The following is a 15,617-nucleotide window of genomic DNA, read 5'->3' as shown; positions in this document are numbered from 1 at the left end:
CAAAGTTTGCTCACAGACTTGTTGCCCATAAAACGTATTTCACCTTTTATGGGCAACAAGTCTATAAAGCCCCTTTACCTTTGTTTTGATCCTGCTTATATTGGTAATACTGTTATGTCTATTAATATAGATTTAGAATGCGATACAATTTTACTGTAGAAGGTTGTGGAAAAGAATGGAATTTTGAGCGTCCTTTACTCTATCCTGACACTAAGAATAAAGTTAAGCAATCTCAAATATATTTTGGTAGAGATGTTTTACATCATAAGACAACAATGATAGATCCTTTTTCTACGTCTACAGAGAATAAATTATCTACTTATAATGGTGGTATTCAAATGTTTATTCCGAAATATACTACTACGTTTTTAAGTCAAGCTTCTAATAAATTGGAAGAAGATAAGACTTTAGTAAGAAAAAAAAGATATAAACCTTATTAAATGTATTTTTCATTTTTTAATAAATTTACATTATTACTTGATACACATGGTTTGTTTTTATTTAATATACATATATATATATATATAGTATATAGTAATTCATTGTATATAGTAATTCATCTCCACACGTAGCTAGTATTTAAATACTTTGTTAATTCTTCTTCACTGAACGTTCGCTTAAGTGGTGTTCCCATGAATAGGATAAGGTATTGACATTCAAACATTGGATATTCGTTAGGGTGCCACTTTAACATGTCTATTTTATATTTGGTGTTCATACTTATAATAACAGGGTGGGGGTATACTTGTAAAGCGCCTTTGTATTTGACGACATCATTGTGTAGTGTTTTGCTTCCTTCAAGTAGTTGTTTGAAATGCCCTTTATCTTTGCATTCTTTTATTCTTGGTGATAATATGTCAGAGTTACTTAGTCTAAGGTAGTTTTGACGGAAAGCAGTTTTCTTCATCACTTCTAAGTCTCCGCATTTTCTAACTGTTAATTCTAATAAACTAAGGTATGAATCTGCTTCTAATATCTTATCATAATGTTTGCTGTTTATAATATCTTTTTCAATAATATAGTTTTTATAATCTTCTTTGCTATATACTTTTTTTGGTAGGTCTTCTTTTTCAGGGTATTCAGTGACTAGCTTCTGCGATATAACTTTCGATAATCCGTTTAATGCCTGCATTGACGTTTTTGTAATATTTATGCAAGTTAACATGCTTGAGTTCAGTTTTAAAACTGCATTTTTTACATTCGACTCTGTATCTTTTTCGGTAAACAGCATGGCATCCTGGACACTTTAACTTTCGCTCACGGAACAAACATCTGCATAAAGACTTGTGGATTGCATTGAGGGATTTACTGCGGGTTAGTATTGTCAACATAAATACTCTGGATCATGTCTACCTTCTACATATTTGAATTTGTTGTGAGTGACCTGAAGTATTGGTACATATTTGATTGTGTAGGTCTGAAAGTTGTACCAAGAGGAGTTATTTTCGTTACCGGTGTAAATGACGTGATATAGATAGCATTCTCTTGTTTGGGGTTGCTCTGAAAATACAAAACACTACTCGAATTACATATGTTTATTTCTTATTATATTAAGTATCAATACTTCTTATTCTTTTCATTTTTTTCTTTTTCATGAGAAAGCATTACTGTTTCGAATTGGATTCCGTAAGCGTTTCTTGATCTTTCTTTTAAACGTAGAGGAAATTTGTCCCATAATTCAACGTAGTAGTATGTATCAAATTTGCTTATCTGTTCATCGATATCTATATTCTCTGCTTCAGCTAATCCCATAATAAGTTTATCAAACTCGTCAAAACCGATGAGAGTGCTTAATGGTGGCAAATCAAGTTTTGGTGAGGTGGTAGGTTTCTGGATTATTTGAGGCTTAGGTTTAATAGTTGTTTCATTTCATTTACATTAGATATTCTCATCTCTATTCTCGCCATCGTCCACTGTTCTAATATCCTCAACTGTTCCAATATCAAGCTTTCGTATCTTTCCGCACTTGCTTCTTATAATATCAGATCCATCATCTCTTCGTCTATGTTTTCTGTCTTTAACATTTCTTGTGGCGTGTGAAGTGTTCTCACAAAATTTGGTCTTTTGTTCAGCTGCTCGTATAGCAGTGCTGTTAATGCTTTAACTCAAAAATACACCTCTTATATTTGGCAGTGGCATTTGAAAGTAAATTATAACAGTTTCTTGTATATAAAAGTTACTAGTTTTGTTAAAATAAGCTCATTTTATTTAAAAAAATGAACCTTTTGACGGTTTGGTGGTTTGGTGCCCTTCTAGCCTGCTAAACACGCCTGTTGCTTAAAACTATTAAAAATTTGTAGTCCACTCTTAACCTTTCTTTTGATACTAAGTTGTTGGCATTTTAATAAGAATTGACAAAAATATAATTAACTCACCATGAGAAAAACTTAATTTTGAATACAGTTCCTTCAACAAATCCGTATATCAAAAATTTGTTTCTTAAAATCTTATAACCTTTTGCAGAATTGTTCAATTTTCATAATTTTTTTAAATTTTCACCATTAAAATACTGTATTAAAATTCTTTCCAGTAATGTATAACAATCTATGAATTAATCAATTTAAAAACGTCATGTAACATACCTATATATTGTGGCTTACTTCTGAAAAAGTTCTGAACTTCTTCTTCGACAAAAGATATACAAATTTATCTCTATATTTATCTTTATATAATTGAATACTAAACTGAATATCTCAGTATTATTTACAGTAAAAGGTTACAACATCTGTCCAATAACATATGCGGAGTAGTCCAAGATCATCTGTACACTTTTGTCCAAGATCATCTGTACTCTAATAACATCTGTCCAATAACATCTCGAAGAATTTTTTCCAGATGTAATTACATCTGAAAAAAATCCTATATGTAACTACATCGAGTTAAAATAATGCATTATTAGTTAATTCATCTTAAAAATAACTTCATCTTAAAATCTACAGATGTAGTTGCACAGATGTTATTTAACTTTGATAATTTAAAAGATGTAACTACAGCTTTAAAATCTACAGATGTAATTGCACAGATGTTATTGGACTTTGATAATTTAAAAGATTTAACTACATTTGTAAAATCCAAAGATGTAGTTGCACAGATGTTTTTACACTTTGATAATTTAAAAGATATAATTACATCTGTAGAATCTACAGATGTAGTTACACAGATGTTATTACACATTGATAATTTAAAAGATGTAACTACATCTGTAATATTCATTTAATTTTTGCACAGATGTTATTAGACACCAATGAAATTTCAGATGTTGTTGGACAGATGTTATTAGACGTGGCAAAAACTGATGCTGTTACCCTGACCCTTGTTTACATATCATCTCTTTACATCTCTTAATTAATATCATATAAATTAAAAACATATTCTAACCTTCTCTATTTCAACTGCTCATTTCTAAAATAAAAATTTTAATGTTAATTCTTGTGTCAAAAATATAATAACTTTATTATTTCTGAATTAAGATTAATTTTTATATGGAAGATTACAATAAGTAAACTTGAAAACGAAAGAGATGAAACTTACGTATTAGTTCCTTGATAATTAATCGATACGAATAGGTTAAGACCGCATTGCCTATATTTAGTGGTTTAAGAGTACTGTTGGCGCACATATCATAATACAAAAATCAGGTGGTTTTTAAATCTTTTAATTGAGCTGTTTTTATTACTGGATTTGGTGGATTAAATTAGAGGACCTAGGTAGTTTTACAGTCATTCAAGAGTTGGCGCATATATTGTAATATCGTCATTTTATCCTGTCATATATCCTATTTTAGCTTTTTTATTACCGGATTTGGCGGATCAAAAGAGATAACGTAATTTTAGCGTTTTTGGGTTTTCTGTTTGTTTTATTAGGCCGGGTGAATAAAAAAAGAAATTGCTTTTACGCAGTAATTGGTCAGCTTCACGTGAATAATAATTATATCAATTTTTTTTAAATTTTTATTCACATAAAGCTGACCAATTACTAAGTAAATTGCTTAACTTTACGTGAATGAAAATTTGTGCAAAACTGCTGTTTTTATTCACGTAAAACTGACCAATTACTGAATAAAAGCCATTGCTTTTTTTTATTCACCCGGCCTAATGCCTCCGCAGCAACACCTTTGGGAGTAGCAAGACTGTCTTATTAAATTTTTACTTTACTAAGTTTCAGACCATAATTTTTTTTTCACATCACCCACACCCGATTAGGACTAATTTCCTGACCACAATAATAGCTTAAGTGTCTTTATCATGACATATGCCCAACTAATTTCTCCAGGTCGATTTTAAGTTTTAATTTTAAATTTTTTTTTAAATTCTCTCCTTTTCATTTTTTATAGTGTATAATATCATTTAAAAAAAATTAAAAAAGATTAAAAAAAAAAAAAAGAGGATAGGTGGGGTTCGGAACAACGGCGCTTTGCTTCAGAAACTCTGCGAGCTAACCACTCGGCCACACAGGCTTATTGTCTGACGAAGTTTTAAAGCCATTTGAGGTTGTCCACAAATTATATCACGCACTTTTTGACCATTTTAGACTCCCTCCCCCATTCCTTGTCACGACATCGTAGCTCTATAGAAACAAGTTCCGTATAAAGTAGTCACAAAACCACTAATTCCTCCCCCCCCCCCTCCCTACCGCGTGACGTAATTTATGGACCCCATTAACAAACAAAAGATTCTATAAAACGAAAGGGTAATTCCGCATCAAATCACCCAAAATTTAGAAAATTTTGAACCATGGGTCTTCAAATTTTTTAAAAACCTCTTTGGCTGTTGCATCTTAAAAAGAAACGTTAACATATAAAATTTTAGCTAAAAATGTTGAGAGGTTGACAAGATACTGCAATTTTAATACTGACCTGGTTTCCTAAAATGACCCGGTTTTTATAACACTCTGAAAAAACATTTTTCTTAAAATAATAAGAAATAAAAATGGCAAAAACATGAAAATAAACATATATAACGTTTTTTTGATGCTGAATTCAATAAATGTACTTAAAATGCTAAAATATAAAAGGAACATGCTTAAAAATTAATAAAACAACTAGTTTCTATAAAACAACTTTGGGGTCCAATATCTCAAAACACCCCCATCAAAAAAAATTTTTTTTTGCTGTTAATATTCTCAGCTGTTTATAATCTTATTAGGCACAAAAAATCTAATTGGAAAAACGACTGAAACATACAGAACTTTTATTTCAAAGATGTATCAAATTTTCAATAAGCTATTTTAAAAAACTTTCAAATCGAATTCTGTAAAATATTATATTTAGTTAAAAGGCTCCTTAAAAAAAAAAAAAACAATTTTGTTATATTTAAGGAAGTCTTAATTATATGATAACTTAGTTATTTGAACTTAACAACTGAAAAAAACATCCTGTTTTGTTTTATATAAAAACTGAATTAGTGTGATATGGATGTGCATTTGTTTTTAAAATTTTGACAACTTTTGTAAAAGTTTATAATAACTAGTTTATAAAAAGTTCAGTTAAAAAACAGCATTCGTAAATTTTATTTAAATTTTAACAAATTAACAACTTGATATATATATAAATTGTATATATATATATAAATATATCTATAAAGAAAATTAACAATATCTATCAGTGTAGAAAATTATACAACAGTGGGATTCTGAAAAGGTTTGAATTATTTCTATATTAAATTTTTTTTTTTACTAAAAATTAAGTAGGAAAATTCTTTTATTTAAGTAGGAGAATTCTTTTAATTAAGTAGGAGAGTTCTCTTTTTTTTAGGAAATACATTTATACAAAGTAGTTTATTATAAGATGTGTTCTACTGGGTTATTGACATCAGATGCATGCAAAGGCCAACAAGATGTTATTGGAACTTTAAGCGACGAAGAAAAAATAGCTTATATCATTGCGCTGTAACATTGAATTATCAAACTTAACAACATTATGTGAAAACATGCTACAAATTATTTGAAAATGTATCCTATATGGCAGAAAGCATGCTGTGATCCATTCAAAAAACATACAAAGAAAATTACAAGTAAGTAAAAGTGGAATTTAAGTATTTTAACATATACATTTTTTTAATTTGTATTTTCCAAAACATAAACAATGTTTTAAACAATTATGCAGATAAGCTATATACAACTATACATACAATTATACTATATACAAAATACATAAAGCTATATGCAATTATATATACAATTCAATTACTTTTAGAAAATCTGAGAGTAGTTACGATAAATGAGTCACAAGACATGATGAAAAGTAGCTTAAATATTGCTCCTGGGAAGAAACTTTGCAAACCCTGTAAGCAAAAGATTACCAAAAAAGCAGATCTTAAAGAAGAGAAGCAAAGTCAGGGTGAACAAGATGAAGATTTTATAATATCATCATTTAAAACAAAAAGACAGGAGATCAATGAAGAACTTGAAAATTTTAATATATCTCCTCTAAAATCTCATTCAAAGTCATCAAAACATATACTCTCAGAAGGAATGCGAAAAGTTGCGCGCATCAACGAAATGGTAAGTAACCTCATTAGAAAAACTAAAATCAATTCAATGTTCCCTCAAAACTGTGTTATGAACCAAATGACATTAAAAAGAAGGCTGAAAACTTTGATGAAATTATGAGCTTGATAAAAGAAAAAATTCTATGTTCTTACAAAAGAACTATTGTTCAACTTCTAACACTGGCACCCCCAAGTTGGTTAATATTAGAAGTACAAAATAACTTTACAGTTACAGAATACCAAGCAAAAAAGGCTAGAAAACTTTTTAATAAAAAAGGATTGTTGGCTATCTCACCTTTGTATAAAGGGAAAGTCTTACAAAAAGAAATAGAAGAGTCTGTTATACTTTTTTATGATTCAAGTGATTTATGTAGAACTATGCCTGGAAAAAAAGATTATGTTAGCATTCAAAAGAACGTCCATAAACAAAAAAAACTGCTTTTGTGTAATTTAAAGGAACTATATTTATTATACAAAGAAAACAATCCAGAAATACAAATAAGTTACTCAAAATTTGCTTCACTTAGACCAAAGTGGTGCATTTTGCCAGGTGCAAGTGGTACACATTCTGTTTGTGTTTGTTCTTATCACCAAAATGCCATATTGCTAGTAGATGCTTTAAATATTGGACTAAAATATAAGGACTTACTTTCAAAAACCGTTTGCTCAGTAGAAAACAAAGAATGCATGCTTGCACAGTGTGATGATTGTCCTGGTAAAGAACCCCTCACCAAATATTTGTATGAGATTTTTGGAGAATACGAAGATGATTTTGAGATACACTACAAGCAATGGCAAACTACTGACCGTGCAACACTATTAAGTTTAACAGCTGATGTTCCAACGTTTGTTGAACTATTAGCATCTTGTTTTGAAAAGCTACAAGCTCATTCTTTTAATGCTCACTCTCAATCACAGTACCTTAACCAACTGAAACAATATATTGATCAATCAAACATTATCATTATTGGCGACTTTGCTGAAAATTATGCTTTTGTTGTCCAAGATGAAATACAGAGCTATCATTGGAACACCCAACAATGTTCTTTACATCCACTAGTCATATACTATAAAGATGATAAAGGTGAACTGAAACATATTTCTTACTGTTTTATATCAGATGACATTATACATGATGTAACTTATGTGTACAAAATTTTCCAACTAATCATACCAATATTAAAAATAAAATTTTCCAATCTGTCCAAATTACATTTATTCACTGATGGTTGCGCGGGACAGTACAAAAATTGTAAAAGCTTTTACAATCTATGTCAACTAGAGAGCGAATTTTGCCTTAAAATTGAATGAAACTTTTTTGCCACGTCCCACGGAAAGTCACCATGCGATGGGATTGGTGGTACTGTAAAAAGATTAACAGCGCAAGAAAGTTTAAAACGACCGTACAGAAACCAAATTCTCACATCAGAAGCTATGTATGAATATTGTATTGATAAAATCAAAGTTGTTAACTTCATTTACATAAAGGGATTGGACTTACAATTGCAACGTGAAGAGCAAAAAGAAAGGTACACTGGTGTAACAACTCTACCTGGTACTCGTAGCGTTCATCAATTTATACATCTTGGAGATAACAAGGTTGGGGCAAAGAGGTGTAGTACAGACACTAATTATACAATAATCCACTATCTTAAAAAGAAACAAGACATATCTCAACTTGATACTGTCACTTTAGGTTGTTATGTCGCTGTAGTCTGTGATGATAAGTGGTGGATCGGCATTGTAACTGAAACCAACTTAGAAGAAGTTGATGCTAAAGTTAAGTTTCTTCATCCAAATGGTCCATCAATCTGTTTTAACTGGCCTGAAAGAGACGACTACTGTTTTATTCCAAACACCAACATATTGAAAAAACTATCTGTTCCACAAGCTTGCTCTAGTTCTGGTAGAAACTATGTGTTTGAAAATGCTGAAATAGAGAAAGTACAAGTAAAATGGGAGCAATATTGTAAACTATTACAAACACAGTCAAAATAACTTTCATCTTTGATACCTTTACAAATTTTGTATATTTAAGTAACTTTTTAAATTACGATTAACTTTATTTTATTTATAAATATTTTTTGGGAATTTCTTGAAAAAGTAATACATCTTTGAAATTAAAGTTCCGTATGTTTTAGTTGTTTGTCCAGTTAGATTTTTTGTGCCTAGTAAGATTATAAACAGCTGAAAATATTAACAGCAAAAAAAAAAAATTTTTGATGGGGGTGTTTTGAGATATTGGGCCCCAAAGTTGGTTTATAGAAACTAGTTGCTTTATTAATTTTTATGCATGTTTTTTTTATATTTGAGCATTTTAAATACATTTATTGAATTCAGCATCAAAAAAACATTATATATGTTCATTTTCATGTTTTTGCCATTTTTATTTCTTATTATCTTAAGGAAAATGTTTTTTCAGAGTGTTATGAAAATCGGGTCATTTTGGGAAACCAGGTCAGTATTAAAATTTCAATATCTTGTCAACCGCTAAACCTTTTTAGCTGAAATTTTGCATACAATATTTTTTTATAATTAGGAATAATGTGTCAAAATATAACACAAAAGGAAGACATATGGTTCAATGGACTGGGTGATTTGATGTGGAATTGCCCGAAAATAAATGCTGTAGATCAAAATTAAGGAAAGGAGATATTTTCGCAATGCAGTTTCTAAGTGAAAGTAAAACTGTGAAACTTGAAACATGTCTTAATATTTTTTAACATTACATAGTTTCAAGTTTAAATAAGTTAGATATTTGCATACACTTTCGTTCACGTTTTCTTATAAAAGAAGTGCTGCGAGTCTTTCTCACTATTACTTTGGTTGCAATGGCTGCTAAGGGTTCCGTATCAAACACGTTCGAAGGAGCACTACTATTTAGTTCAGCATAATTTTAAAGAGATATATATTTTTTATATATATTGCAATTATTTATAGTAATTATAGTATAACAAAGTATTGTATATATTATATATATAATACTGTATTTTATATAGTATCATTAAATGATACTATATAATTATTATACACGGTGCGAACGGTATTTTTTTATTTTTATTTATTTGTTTATTTCGCCGTTTAATAACTTTTGCAATTTAAAAGTTTATAAATAAAAACACTGGCGGGGCAAGTAGAAGACATTATTTTGTCTTATCACCGAGCCCCAATCGTACGTATTTACAATAGCCGTATAATATATTTATACTTTACAAACTACTTATTAAAAATTATTAATGTAAAAATAAATAACAATTAGTTTAAGAAATACTTCAAGAACAATATTCATGTTAAGAGTAATAATCACGTAAACAAGAAAAACTGAAAGAAAAGTAAAAAACAAAAACAAAAAATAAATTAATTAATTAAAGAGCACGTATTTACAAGAGCCACACTATATACGTATATTATTCAAAGTATTTATTGAAATATATGAAAATAAAATTTATAACAATTTGTAATAAAGTAATACTTAAATAAAGAAAGAAAAATTAAAAATAAAAGAGTACTAAATTTAAAAAAACCATTTTATATATGTATATTATAAAACCATTTTAATTAAAAGTAAAATAAATAACAATTCATTAATAGTTAAATAGTAAAATGTTCAAGAACTAAGATTTCAGCAACAACTTTTAAGATTGGAGGAAACACCATAACTGAAATAATGAAAAAACAAACAAACAAAAAACAAACAAAAAAAAAAACAAAAAAATAAAAGTTGATAAATTCTGAGACATATTTTATATAATTGAATTTTAGTTTAATTGAGGCATTTAAAATCGAATATGTTAAAATCCATAAGTAATAACACCTGTTTCGATTCATTTTTAAACTGATGTATACTAACTTTTTTCGTATTTGCAATATTCGGAGACTTTTTCCACAAATAGGGTCCACGATATTGAATTGAATATGTAATTTGTTTTGAATTATATTTAGGGACAATGTAGTAATTATTTGAAAATTTTGTTGGGTACTTATGCACTACTTTTTTAAAATAGGACTGAAATATTTTAGGAGATAGTCCCATTTTGAGTACAACATATTGTTTTTTGATAAATAAATAAATAGCCTGTTGTACATTATTCTTTCAAGCAATTTTGAGAAACACGGTAATATATATAGAGATATAGTTCTATAATTATAGATATAGTTCTATAATTAGAAATAATAGAGTCATCGCCAGTTTTAAAAACCGGTGCGATTCGTGCAATTTTTAATTTTTCCGGGACAATACCTGTTTTAAAAGAAAGATTAAAGATGTGAAACAAAAGAGGTTCGATTATATGATAAACAGATTTTACAACATTAACGTTAATTTTATCAAATCCAGCACTTTTGTTAGTTTTAAGATTATAAAAGGAGGTTCGCAATTCAAATAATTTAAGATTTGATTCATCCACAACTTTATCGTAATTTTTTAAATAAGACTCAAATGAAGTTGAATTCAGAGGAATTTTTGATGCCAAATTTGGACGACCATTAATAAAAAAAACTGTTTTTTTTTCAGCAAAAATTGATTTATCGTAAATATTTTCTTCATCAACTGTTATTTTTTTTGGCAGAGTGTTTCTCGCATAATTATTTTTGCCAATTTCTTCTTTAATTGCATTCCAAGTTTTTTTGGTGTTTCCGCTTGCTTTGTCTAATAGCTTTGCATAATAAACCTTTTTAGAGTTTTTGTTGTTTTTTCGAATACATTTTTGTAGTTTTTTTATGTCATTTCGATTTTATAAGTTGTTTTTTTTAAGTATTTATCATATAATTTTTGTTTTCTCTTTGAGGATTTTAGTAACCTATTAGACATCCATGGAGTCATAACTGTTTTTGTGTTCGCAATAATTTTTTTTTCAGGAAACGCTGTTTCATATTGCTTGTAGAATTGACTTAGAAATTGACCATATGAGTTGTTAGCATCGTTTGATTGCAATACCAGATTCCAATCCACGTTGTTTCTTAAAAGGTTTTGAAACTGTTTTAAAGAGTTTTCATTGATCTGTAGCCTAAATACGGTAGTTTTAGAAGGAATGCTGTTATTTATTATGCTATTAGTAACTAAGAATGTTAAGAAATGATCTGATAAGTCAGTTTTGATTATACCTGTGTTAAGACGGTTATTATGAAAGTTATAAGTTATTATATTATCAAGAAGTGTAGAAGAGTTGTTAGTCACTCTAGTTGGCTTGTTTATTGTTGGAATTAAATTATTTTTAAGAAGAGTGTTTATAAACTTTTTTACATTATTATTTGAAGCATATTTTTTTAGGTCAATATTTAGGTCACCAGCCAAATAGACATGATCTCGCGTTTTATTGATAGCTGTTATAAACGAATTCAGATGAGTTTTTTTAAATTACCTGATGGTGGTCTATATGTCGCGTTTACAATTATGTTTTTTGTGTTTTTATTTTTTAATTCAATACATAATGACTTACAATCTATTTCATTCACACAGAGATCGTTACGTGAACTATAATTAATTGAGTTGTGGATAAAAATACTTACGCACCCACCAATATCAAAATTACGTGGTTGGTGAACTAATTTGTAATTAATTAGTTCAAATTCCGCATTTGTTTCACCAAACTTTACCAAGTTTCCGTATAATAATTTTAAAGTCATGTTTTAATTCATCCAACAAAACTTAAAGTTTTCAAAATTTTTTTTAAACTTCAAACATTAATGTTTAAAATTGAAAAAAAGTTTCCTTTTTTGTAGATATTGGAAAGATTCAAAAACTGTATAGTATTGACTTTCAAATATTTGTTGATTAAAATTATCAGAGACATTTTCGTCCCTGAGAAAGATATTTTCATCACAAAATTTAATTATTAGGTTTTCCTCCATTTTTTTGTTTATTTGTTTTTGTTTTTTAAAAAAAAAGAGATAAAATAATAATAATAGAAAATAAAATTGCAAATAAAACAATAAAACATAACTCTTGTTTTTTTGGCACTGTTTTGTTGATACCCAATCACATACAATTAGCTTATCATACGATATATGCAAATTTTCCCAGCTGCATTTCAGTTTTCATTCTTTCTTTCAAGTCTTTTCTTATTGCCTTAGATTCGTAGCAAAAATTTTCATTAATGAAAATATTTTCACTCTTTAATTTAAAAGAATTTTTTAAAATTTCTACTTTATCTTTGTAATCTAAAAGTTTTATCATGAGTGTACGTGGCTTTTTTTGCATCTTTGCGTCCGCAGCGATGCGCTCGTTCAATTTAAACATTTTTTACCATTAAAGTCTGTTCAAACAGTTTGATCACTTTTGTTTCACTTTCCGTCCATGTTTTATTTTCGTTTTCTTTCAGTCCATCAATCCTGAGATTATTTCTTCGTGACCGATCTTCATTTTCTCTTAGTTTTTTTTAAGGTCGGTAAACTCTATATTTTTATGTGCTACATTTTTTTAGAAACTCTTTCTTTCTCGATAGATTCAATATTATTTTTAATCTTTTTTTCAATGAGTTCTTCGTGAAAATTTAAGCTTTTTTTTATATCAAATACATCCTTTTCGAGTCTTTTAATTTTTTCCATACTGTCGATAATATTTAATTCTGCTTTTTGTTGTCTGTCACTCGTTATCTTTGCATTTGCACTATTGAGTTTTAGAACGTTTTCTTCTTGTTGTTTTATTAGTAACTCTATGTCTTTCTTATACTCAGCGAACATTTCTCTAAGCATATTTCTTATTTCGCTAATGGTAACTGCCATATTTAACAATTAAATTGATAACAAATGTTAACTTTTAAAATTTTTTTTAAAATTTGTAAAAAAAAAAAAAAAATTCTTTGCAATAAAACACGTCTGTTTGCCGCAACATTTAACGATTATAATTTGAGGTTATCAATATATGTGGCTGTAATTTATAGAGAACAATTTTTTTTTGTCTGAGATCATCGATGGAGGATTATAAAGCAACACAAGAAGTAAAGAGACATGTTATCATCGATATACGCGCAAAACACTACAATTTAGAAATCTCCAATTTTCTCTACTGCGCCCGATCATTCGTGCAGATTCTTCGTGAATTTTCTCAACTGCGCCCGATCATTCGTACAGATTCTTCGTGAATTTTCTCAACTGCGCCCGATCATTCGTGCAGATTCTTCGTGAATTTTCTCAACTGCGCCCGATCATTCGTGCATAAGATTCTTCGTGAATTTTCTCAACTGCGCCCGATCATTCGTGCAGATTCTTCGTGAATTTTCTCAACTGCGCCCGATCATTCGTGCATAAGATTCTTCGTGAATTTTCTTAACTGCGCCCGATCATTCGTGCAGATTCTTCGTGAATTTTCTCAACTGCGCCCGATCATTCGTGCATAAGATTCTTCGTGAATTTTCTTATCTGCGCCCGATCATTCGTGCAGATTCTTCGTGAATTTTCTCAACTGCGCCCGATCATTCGTGCATAAGATTCTTCGTGAATTGGAAGCATCAGCTGGCGACGTAAAAACTGTTGCGAATTTCAAAAGACAAGAAGAACGCTCGGACACAATTAAAAATAAAAAATTTGTCCAAAAAGAGCAAGAGATTGTTCACAAAGCCCTTCAAAGGCCATGAGTGCAATTGCGAGAGACCTTAATGTCTCTGCGTGTCTAATTCGTCGAGTTATCCACGAAGACCTCCGCTATAAGTTCTACGATATACGCAGAGGACAGTTAATGTCGGTGCAAACTCGGAATCAGAGACTTATTTGAGAAAAACTTCTCTTGAACAAGCTTAAGCACCCTGTAGTTCCTGATATGTTATGGTTTTTTTCTGACGAAAATATTTTTGACCAAGACCAAAAAACCAATCGGAGAAATGAATATGATTATCCTCAAATCCTACAGAGGTTCCCGTGTTATGCACACATAGTTTCCCGCGACTGTCATGGTTTTAGAAGTAGCGAGCAACGAAGGACATGTTATGCCACCTCGCTACATCGAAGTTTTAGAAGCAGTTGTGAAACCTTGGATTGATAGTGTACTTGGGGACAGACTATACGTATTTTAGCAAGGCTCTGCTACTGCACACAAAGCCATGACGACACATGATTGGATGGCCAAAAATTTTTATGATCACCCCAAACTTATGGCTCCTAAGTCCCCGGATCTTAATCCTCTCGATTATTACGTATGGGGCGCAGTTGAGCGAGAGACCAATAAACATTAACATAATTAACGTTATGTAAAAATTTCATTAAACGATAATAGATTTTCCAAAAAATATGAATAATTTAATTTTAATATCAGTTTGTCCTCAAATACCGTACGCACCATGTAGATTTTTAACAGTTTGTTTTCCGTACTTTTCTTGAAAATCAATATCAATACTGCCGTAATGAAAACTTAAATTATAAATAACGTTCCATATCAAAGTTAACACATGTAACATTCACCCTAAAGGTGTATCAGGTATGAATTTTAAAAAAGAACACATCAAAAAGAGTGCAGTCTTGAAAAGAAGGATAGCAATAAAGAACAGAAATATATTGACATTTTTTATGCAATAAATCTCAAATAATAATTTTATTACTTTATAAGGGTTGTTACAGACTCTTGATTATTAAACAGGTTTTTAATATTAGAGAAAGCTTTATAAGTTGAAATTATACAAAACTTTTAAAAATAATCATCATTTTATAAAAAACATATTTTATTCTTTCTCCCAATTTATGTATGTATACCCAAAAGGCATTTGTTTTTAAAAGTTACAATCTTAACGTCGTTTAAATGTTTTTAAAATGCTTTCAAGACGTTTTAAAGTTTAGAACGAGAAACAGAGAAAAGTTTAAATGATGAGGTGCTAAATGAAAGCACATAAAAGAATGGTCACAGTTTTTAAACTTGATTTCACAAAAAATAGGTTGTTTTGAGACTATATAAACTTGAAGTCATAACAAAGAACTCCTTGTGTGGGATACTATTCATGCGCAAAACTGCTCTGTTAATACTGTGAAATTTTGATGCTGTTAAGGGAATCATCCTCTTTGAGAGCTGCCACAGAGTTCAAAAAACCGTATTACCGTCGGGCTTCAAAACTATTAAATTGAGTTTTAGTGCTGTACCCTAAAGGGGGGAACAGGAAGATTTACATAGCCAATGTTATGGTGGCAGAGCAAAATCCCATGAGT

The 15,617-nt window shown here is 29.5% G+C and overlaps 1 protein-coding gene across 1 annotated transcript; it reads left to right on the top strand.

The window, feature by feature from the left end:
• The first annotated feature begins 6,213 nt into the window (after positions 1-6,213).
• LOC136091484 (uncharacterized) lies at positions 6,214-7,809 on the top strand. Its single transcript, XM_065819109.1, has one exon. The coding sequence runs from the start codon at positions 6,606-6,608 to the stop codon at positions 7,797-7,799; it is 1,194 nt and encodes a 397-aa protein (XP_065675181.1). The 5' UTR covers positions 6,214-6,605; the 3' UTR covers positions 7,800-7,809.
• Positions 7,810-15,617: the final 7,808 nt, after the last annotated feature.

This window comes from Hydra vulgaris, chromosome 15 (assembly GCF_038396675.1).
Source record: "Hydra vulgaris chromosome 15, alternate assembly HydraT2T_AEP".
NCBI classification, from domain to species: Eukaryota; Metazoa; Cnidaria; class Hydrozoa; order Anthoathecata; family Hydridae; genus Hydra; species Hydra vulgaris.
Note: the sequence above shows the minus strand (reverse complement) of the source record. Positions and strands in the feature narration are given on the sequence as shown.

Bases quoted from the DNA above. Each gene is read 5' to 3' on its own strand.
- LOC136091484 (XM_065819109.1), top strand. From the start codon at position 6,606: ATGAGCTTGATAAAAGAAAAAATTCTATGTTCTTACAAAAGAACTATT.